The 10,013-nt window shown below is 43.0% G+C and overlaps 1 protein-coding gene across 1 annotated transcript; it reads right to left on the bottom strand.

Moving 5' to 3' along the window:
• Nucleotides 1-2,166: 2,166 nt before the first annotated feature.
• LOC139458715 (homeobox protein ceh-9-like) lies at nucleotides 2,167-9,667 on the bottom strand. Its single transcript, XM_071240124.1, has 3 exons — nucleotides 9,586-9,667; nucleotides 2,827-3,076; nucleotides 2,167-2,374 (listed from the first exon to the last, which is right to left on the bottom strand). Exons 1-3 carry the CDS (start codon nucleotides 9,665-9,667, stop codon nucleotides 2,167-2,169), a joined length of 540 nt encoding a protein of 179 aa, XP_071096225.1.
• Nucleotides 9,668-10,013: the final 346 nt, after the last annotated feature.

Genomic DNA, 10,013 nt, shown 5'->3' with positions numbered 1-10,013 from the left:
CGTGAGGAGCGAAAGCTACCCTACCGCCCATCGTCGCGTATTGAGCGATCTACGGATCATAGATCAGAGACATAAGTTTGTAAGTTAGAGACCTGAGACCACTGCACCCCCTGCCCCCACCCACCCATCACGCACCCCTGGACCCACTGAAAAAATGAAAAACAAATGGACATAACAATAAACATATATCCGAAGATAATCCGTTTTATTTCATGCGACTCATGCCCCGCGCAGCCTCCCTGTCACTGGGCCAACACACGGACACGGCCAGCAAGGTGATACAGGGAATATGTTCATCCCAGCTGATAATAAACGTATTCACCACTGTAGCGAGTGCGCCTCGGATCCGTTGTTGAATGTTGATGGACCCCTGCACCCCGCTGGATCTGCATATGGATAGACTGCATGGCCAGATCCTGGGATATATATGATATATCCCTCCATTGTATGTATGAAGTATTCTGTCTCTGATACAACATCACAGCACTATGTAACACCTCTTCCTGGTACACGGGATAACAGAGTGAGAAATGGTTCTTCAAAAAGTTTTGCGGAATAGCAATCAGATTAAGTGAGTTTTGAAGTGGAACAGAAGTTCATTTCAACATGTTAGAACAAGATGCTTTCGTCCATACATCTAATTCAGGAGAAGCAGCAGAACACACTGTCCTGGTCCTCTTGTCCGCGTCTTTCGGTCTTCTGCTGTAGCCATCAAACAACCCACAAGGGTCGCAGCACGATCAGGTTCAGTTGCCCATAATGCCGCAGTAGTGTCGATGGAGGCACTCAATTTACTCACAGCAAGATGGCGCAATCTCACTCACTCACTCACTCACCCAATCTCATGACTACATGTTAGTAAGCATTCGAGCCCACCTGTTCCAGACACACCTTGATAAACCGCCATAGTAGGTCCGACCCACTCACTCGGACACCATACTGCTAGTACTCGCTCACTCAGACCACATTACAGCCAGATAGCGCTAGCTCAATCACTCACTCAGACAGTCATACTATGAGATATTATATATGTTTCTGTTAACCTAATATGACACCGTACACGGCAACTAAAGACACCATAACGAATTTATTATGCCGAAACCGGTATAAATGACATAAAGAGTACATATGTTTCCGATACAACGCTTTAATGTAAACATAAACGTAAACAATGGAATATATTATGCACTTCACGTGAACGTTTAAACAAGTATTATAGCTAAAATGGATACAATTATCATAAAAATGCCCGCATGAGATCGGAAATCTGGAGGTCACTGTAACTTGATAGCAGTCCGCTTTTCTCTAACGACAGGGTGCTATCTGTTCGCTTGTTTGTGACGTCATCCTATATGATGTTCTATGACGTTGCTATGTGTAGTGACCTCCACTGTGAGCCTTTTTTTCTCTACAGTGTTTAGTAATAAAGTGGTTTCTTTAAAAGTAAATGTCTCTGCACATCACAAATAATGATATTAAAACACAAAACAGTGTAGTATAACGAATTTCTGTACCAGAATTCTCATTTGAAATATGCGAGGTGGGTGTTGTGAAATCCCAAATTGCCGTTACTGGCGATATAAGGTCTCATATTAGGTCAGTAACAACCATCTTGGAGTTTTACTGACGGAATACGACAAATGAAGCCGTCCCACTCACTGACCCAGCTAGATGACCCCCTCTCTCACACAGCTAGATGACCCCCTCTCTCACACAGCTAGATGACCCCCTCTCACTCGCACAGTTAGATTGCGCCAGTTGACTCACTCATACAACCAGCTTGTATTGATGACGTCAGTTGGCTCACTTAGCTAGATGACGTCAGTTGACTCACTCATACAACCAGATGACGCCAGTTGACTCACACAGCTTGTATTGATGACGTCAGTTGACTCACTTAGCTAGATGACGTCAGCTGACTCACTCAGCTAGATGGCGCCAGTTGACTCACTCATACAACCAACTAGTATTGATGACGTCAGTTGACACACTTAGCTAGATGACGCCAGTTGACTCACCCAGCTAGATGACGCCAGTTGATTCACTCACACAGATAGATGACGCCAGTTGATTCACTCACACAGGTAGATGACGCCAGTTGACTCACTCACACAGGTAGATGACGTCATCTCACTCACTCACTCACTCACTCACTCACTCACGCTGTTAGATGACGCCTGCCGCCCTCAGACAGTACTGCGCCAGGACGGGGTCGGTGTTGACGGCGATCGCCATGGCCAGCCGCAGCTGCAGGGGCGACACAGGACCACCACCCGTCACGTGACTAGATCCTGGACAGTCCATTGCGTCACACATGTGATGACGCAGTTCCTGCGCTCGTGCCTCTGGTGTCGTCTGCCGTTTCCATTTAGTTCTGCAAAAGACAAGTTCGAGCAATTACTAACAGAGTCACCATGGAACAGCGTTATTGCAGTCACTCTCAACATCAGTCATAGTACAAAATCTTGTCTTTGGATCATATCCTCTGTTCTGTCGCCAGCTTTCACCTTGTGTTCTGCATGGTACCTTGGTTCTCTGACAAAGTCAGTGTTCTGTCTATAGCTCTCGCCTTCTGTTCTGGTACCTTGGTTCTCTGACAGATTCAGTGTTCAGTCGCCAGCTCTGACCTGGTCCCACTTGCACAAAGCGATCTTAACGCTACGACTATCTTAAGTATGTGTTAAAGTATGGGAGTTACGATCGAAGCACTAAGATGGACCCTTTGTTCAAGTGGGTCCCATTCTGGTACCTCGGTCTCGAGTCGCATGTGTTCTGTATGGTACCTTGATTCTCTGACAAATTCAGTGTTCTGTCGCTAGCTCTCACCTCCTGTTCTGGTACCAGGTCTTGACTTGGGTCTCCGACAGATCCAGTTTTCTGGAGACTTCCGCTCTGTCGCTGACACTGAGGTATTTCTGACAGCGGAACTTCTTCTCCAGATATTGCAGCTGGGGATTGGTGAACGCCGTCCTCCGGCGACGTTGACATTTGGCTCTGTGCGACAATGCAAACGACAGATCAGTCGTCTGCACCTCCAGTCTGTCCGACTCCGTTGATGAATCTAAAGTGGGAGAATCTGAAACAGTTCACGTTCGTGGCAGTTTATAACAGTCTTGCCAAGGAAAACAACTAACGTGTGTTCAAAAACAACAAACAGGTATGATACTTGTCTATTTAGCACACTAAAATATCGACTTGCAGAAGTATGAGTAGTTGCACAGTACGCTTCGACAGAGCATTTTGAAAATGAGTGAGTGGGGATGGTTTTACACGCTTTTAGTATTATTCCAGAAATATCACAACGGCTTCAGCGTGATTTTGAAAATGAAGAGTAAACCGCTTTTGTGATTCGAATCCTGGTTCGCCCCGATTATGTTTCTAGGTTTGTCAGTGCCCCGCCCGTCCTCGTGGGTTTCACTAAAGTAGTTAACGTCTGAGATTTTTTGTGCAATTTATAAGGCGTAACGATAAGCTGAACGTCTTCTATACTACGATATCCTGTGACGCGATAGAGTATCGTGTCAAGATCAAGTATCGATAAAAACCGATATGTGAAATTGTGACGTATAACTTGTAGTTAAAGAAATATCGGTCCACTTTTTCATTAATTAACCAAATCTACTAAATGTAAATGTTGAACTATTTATTCCCTTTGATGATGGAGCGTGTCTTCTTGCATGACACGTTTCGACGTATACATCGTATCGAGATATACATCGGATCGCATAAATAGAACGATCACACCTTAGCTAAACCAATTGAACACAGTTCCGTTCTTAAATTTAAAAAACGTATTTTGATTTTAAAGAATGAAAATAAAAATAGAATCCTATATATCATTTCAATAATTATTGTTGATTACAAGGGTATTTTTTTCAAAAGTATCGAATTAAAGTCACAACAAAGTTGAGATTTTCTTCTCATTTTTTAAACATTAACAAACGGAAATGTAAATTCACAAAGGTGCTTATTAATGCTTAGAAATAAATAAACAAAACAATACGTCTTGCTTCACAGAATGTCAGTACATGTTCGCCGTCTTTGGGGACGCCCTCCTGTCAACGAGTACTATAACAGCCGCGCCATCTGGGGCACTAATTCCTTTTGATTGACATCTCTCGTCTTAACTACCAGATACTTCCGCTTCACTGCACCTCATCACTCCTCCATTTGTTCATCACTTAGCGCTAACGCGGAGTAATACACACGCATTATTGGCCAATCAGGGGATAAGCGTTTCCGAGTGTTTTTAAGATAAGTCCGGATTAGTGAGAAAGTATAGGGGAATGTGATTGTTGGCAGTGACGGTAACGTCGACAGCGACTACATGGTTGTGAAGTGGCTTCAGATACAGGGCGCTGATGCTTACAGAGTCCTATAATACTTTTCCACGCTATGTTTTGACTTAAAACCCTAAAGGACTATATTTGTGTATCTGGTGTGGTCTTAAACGTCAGTATAACGTGGATATACTTTATATCTTTAAATACCATTCCGATAGTATGCACAACAAATTCTAAATTTGAGTCATATAGAGAGTTGTGTGAGTAGTTGAGAGAGTGAGTGGGTTTTAGTTGGTTGTGTGGTTGGTGAGTGAGTGAGTGGTTGAGTGAGTGAGTGAGGGATCGCAGGTTCAAGTTATTTCCTATGAAGGTAAGACAAACGGAAGGAAATCGAAACCAGATATTTAAAATCCTAATCCCGGCAGAATCCATAAGAGCCACTGGCCTAACTCTGCCATTCTTGTCATACATAGTCGACGTTCACGGGGTAACGAGGTGACGCGGTTTCCCTGTAGCCGGTACAAGCAGTGTTTACCATCACACCCACGTAACCCTGGGATACCAGGTATTGAGGACAATCGGAGTAACGAGGGTACACAGATTATCAGCCCCGCCTGCGGCGACTTACATCATTCAGTCACAATTCACAGATGACCTGTAATCCGAGGGTGCTCCACGAGCACATTGTCACTGAGGGGGAAAGCGAATGTAACAAAGTAACACCATAGCCAGCCTTGTGCCCTGACGAAAGGGGAAGATCAATTAGCGACGTTTAACACAAATGCAGAAAGGATATTTAATAATCTGACTTGAGCTTCACCCTTCATTGAAGGACCCGTGAAGATCCGTGGTAGAATGAATAGCTCTTCAGCAACCCATGCTTGCCGTAAAAGGAGACTATGCTTGTCGTAAGAGGCGACTAATGGGATCGGGTGGTCAGGCTCGCTGACTTGGTTGATGCATGTCATCGATCCCAATTGCGTGGATCAATGATCACTGGATTGTCTGGTCCAGACTCGATTATTTACAGACCGCCGTCCTATAGCTGGAATATTGCTGAGTGCGGCGTAAAACAACAAACCAACCAAGCAACCTTCATTGAGGTAGAGACTAATTCGCGAGAACCGGGATTTCATCGAAAAAAATACATTGTCCCCGAAAATGTTTGAAAAAAAAGGTTTATTTTTTACATTACACTGTCTACCACATAAAGTACATTGCCTATCCTGTCTTGTGGAAGGGGATTTCGTCCATCACCTGATAGTGAAAACGGACATGACCGCGGTTGTAATCTTACACTGAGTCTTGACGCCTAAGTTAGTGGCTGGATGTACTGTGCATGAAGAGTTTACTACAGCTTACATTATGTAGCAATTGTAGGAGTTTTGTGGAGATGGTTGTCACCAAAACATACGTCCTTCTACTCTATTCATATAATTTCCAGTGTCATAGAACAGAATAGGGCGGTGGGGTAGTCTAGTGGTTAAAGCGTTCGCTCGTCACGCCGAAGACCCGTGTTCGATTCCCCACATGGGTACCATCTGTGAAGCCCATTTCTGGTGTCCCCCGCCGTGATATTGCTGCGATATGGCTAAAAGCGGCGTCACTCACTCACTCACTCACTAGAACAGAATAGGGTAAGATGTGATGAGCGTATGGTGTTGTGTTATACACAGTGGATCCGATTTATGGATGGATTTCTTTTTTTACCCCAGAATTTGCATCCAAAGTTTTACGCTAACTCTGATATTTCTCCGATGCATGGTACTAGTGGTTACATAAACAGGTGTATTATCAACACAAGATGTATCACTATATATCATCATCTATGTACACAAGTAAGAGCTGTTGCTATACAACAGATGTAAGTTATGGAGAAACCATTCCACCTCAGGAATGGAATGATTGTATAACCTGGTAGGCACAGAAAAGCCTCGGACGCGTCCGAGGCTTTTCTGTGCCTACCCGGTTATACAATCATACCATTCCTGAGGTGGAATGGTTTGTCCAACTTATAAAACGCTATCCATTAATTTATGTCATTTTTGGAGCTTATATTTACGCGGTATACGGGTCGCAAATAAGCGCGGTATAACGAGACACGCTTTATAACAGTTGTTATCGCGGGCCGCTGCGCGGACTGCACGATGACGATATTTTCCTTACTCAAAGTAAGTTAATTGATGAAAATTCTAATTGCTCCCCAGGTTTTACAATTGCAATTGTAAAACCTGGGGAGCAAATGTAAAACCCGAGGAGCAATTGTAAAACCTGTTGAGATCTTACTACAAAAGATATGTCGTCTGGGAGATGGTTACAACACCATGATGGTTTATAAAGAGGGGATAATCTGAGACTTTTTTTCAAATTTAAGATATATTCACAGAATATTAGTCTTATGCTTTCCCAAGGCCGCACACAGTTCCACGTTGTATTTAAACTGACCCCCCCCCCCCCCCCCCCCCCCCCAGAGCAGTGTAAGTATATCATTCTCTTCCAGAAATCTATTTGAACAAAACTTTCAATATCCAGTTTGTCAGTGGGAGTGGAGAAGAATTCATTTCGATCACAGAATAAAAAACTGACCATTCTCTAGATGTAATGGATCTAGAAGCTATCTCAGTGAGTATCGGATACAGTATCTAAGAGGAGGTTAAGCTAGCGCTAATTTGGTGATACATGTAGTGTAAGTAAAGTTTGAGTAAATTGACCTGTATCTGATCAGATCCTGTTGAACAAATATATTTAGGTAGCATATATAACTGCCGGGCATAAGAAAGTTTACACTTTACAATGGGAACTGACCAACAAATTGCAAACGTTATCAAAACTTTCCAAGGTCGAGTGAGTGTATGAGTGGGTATTGTTTTACGCCCTATCTTTTGCAATATTCCAGCAATATCACGGCGGGAAACACCAGAACGGGCTTCACACATTGAACCATGTCGGGAATTTACAATCAGTATACCTAATGATCAACAAAACGTACGATTGTATATTTAGTCAGTTGCTTAAAGGTGGGATGCGAACTTCTGCGAATGGGATGCGAATATGTGAAGGGGTGATTTGGGTTGAAAGCCGTTCAGTTTATATATCACAGCGTGTCAGCTTGATGCGAGAGGAAAGCCTCAAGTTACTTCAAGTATTGAGTGAGTATGGGTTTACACCGCTTTTAGCAATATTCCAACAATATCACGGCGGGAAACACCAGAAACGGGCTTCACACATTGTACCATGTCGGGAATCGAACCCGGGTCTTTGGCGTAACGAGCGAACGCTTTAACCACTAGGCTAGCCCACCGCCCCACATCAAGTGTTGGGGGATCTGCTCCACCTGGCTAGCTTTAACCACCAGGCTACCAGACCGCTCCACTAGGTCGGAAACAGTCACAGGAACACTGCAAACTTACGGTACGTTCTGTACTGTACCACACATTGAAAATGGATATTGCTGGAATATTGCTAAAAGCGGCGTAAAACCATACTCGCTCACTCACTCACTACGACGAGCTGACACTGATGCAGACAGAATGTTACCGTAAACTGCTTGTTTTGTTTCTTTTTCTTGCTTTTATGAAACGAAATACTTTTCAAAGAGATGTGCCTGCAATTTGATGTATCCCGAAAACATGCACAGAGTCTGCCAGTACGTCGTCACACAATGCAATGATGGGTATTGTAAACAGATTCTGTCAGGTCAAATGTATTTATTTACACCGAATCTTGTCTAATGAGCCGGTGGCCCCCTTATGATAAACATTCCTACACATTCACCACTATCTCAAACGCTGTACCACATAGGTCAAATGTCGTTATCAGCCACGAAAATCTCAGTTTTTATGACGCAACACTAATTCTCGAGGTAGAAATAATATTGGTGTCCCCCCAAATCTTGTGTGACAACATGAACAACGTATGGTAGTATAAATTGTTTGATAGGCATTACTTAGAAGTTGACGGATGACAAGGTAGACACAATTTTATGGACATTAACAACTTCTTTAATACTGTAAAAAGCGACGTGAGTCATATATGCAATTGTTACTGTTAATCTTCCACTGTTAATCCTCTACCTACTATATATATTCTGTTCTAAGTCCCTCATTCAGTCTTGTTTGACAACGGTATAAGGATCTATACCGAAACGTCGCTTTTTACAGTATTAAAGAAGTTGTTATCCATAAAATTGTGTCTACCTTTTACGGTAGTATATCAATTCCCTCACGACGATGTACTGACAAAGAGGCATCAAAGCTGCCAAGGTCCGCTTCCCAAACAAACAAAATATGATGGCATCATATTCGTGAAATCTATATCTCGGTTAATATTTCCCCTATACACTTGTATATCCTAGTTAGTAATTAGTGGGATTATATCTCTTCAACACCAACGTTTCTACAATTCGGACAACTTGCCAAGGGTCGGGAGTTTCAAATTATTCACTTTGCCAGATAATCTCCATGTGTTGGAGCTGGTGCTCTGTCCTCGGCACACGGCACTAGCTCTTGCTAACACACGTAACCCCAACGTCCAACTACACACCCTGAAACACACATATCGCTAACCCCATGTGTTCATAGTTCCGAGTTTGCAAATGTTAACAATAGTAAAATACGAAATCAACTTCTAAAAAAAATATTCTTGAAAGCTACGAGACCGATGTTGGAAGCGAAAGAATACACGCTGGCCAAGTAACAAAAATGGCGCTTTGCGAAACGAACTGTTAACGACAAGTTAAATGAGAAATTTACAGTTTATAACGGAACATGTTCAGAGAACAGAGAATAAGAAACGGCAAGAAGTGATATTAACTCATGGCAATCTTTCATTATTTTGCCTTGTCAGTGGGGAACTAACGTAAAAAGGATGTCAACAGTTTGTGTACGGGCGAGACACTTACGATAAAGGGAGACAATTTACAGGGAGGTAACTCTTGTATGACAAGAGTCAGTTCTGTCAAAGTGTTATGTTCACTGCAATGCAAATATCACTTTACTCAACTTCAACGTCAACGTCTTTTAAACTGAAGTATACAATAAATGGTTATCTTATAGAATTTTACCAATTTTTAACGAATCAGAGTGCAGCTCATACTCACATTTGTTTAAATGATTAACTATTCCAAGGCGTTTCATCGATCAGACTCAGTGACTTGGTTGATTGCGTACTCACGACGGCGTGTGTCGTCTTGATATCAATCACTAGTTAGTCAGGTCCAGATTTGGTTACTTAACGTACGCCGTCATATTGCTGGAATTCTTCTGCAGTGTTAAACAACAAACAAACACAGAACAGAACTCACCGTGGTGATTCCCCTCCTGGCCTCCTGCTTGGGGCATCTCGGGAACAGAGAGGATGTCAGCGATCAGAAACGACTTGCTCATTGTTGACGTAGCACGACGTAGTGGCCTCCGTTGTGCACGACGTTGACGGGAGTGTGTTGTCAATTGGTTAAGAGTCACGCAGCACAGAATCTCTCTAACTGCGGCCATATTCAACATGTTGCCGGTAAATGATTACTTTTTCACCTGGGTGAGTTCATAACGACGGCAAAAATGAGCAATTTGTGTTCGTTTAGCTCGTTAATGTTGTACAGCACCCATCGCGGCGAGCTGATTCGCCTAGCGCCACTACACACGCGGGCCAGTGGTGAATGATGAAACCACAGGACGACCCAAATGATCACAGAAGACGGTTTCTCATATATCAACTTTCGGATTCTTTTTATTT

The sequence above is a fragment of the Haliotis cracherodii genome, unplaced genomic scaffold (genome assembly GCF_022045235.1).
Source record: "Haliotis cracherodii isolate W230 unplaced genomic scaffold, xgHalCrac1.p SCAF_13, whole genome shotgun sequence".
Lineage (NCBI taxonomy): Eukaryota > Metazoa > Mollusca > Gastropoda > Lepetellida > Haliotidae > Haliotis > Haliotis cracherodii.
This window is presented reverse-complemented; position numbering and strand designations above follow the sequence as displayed.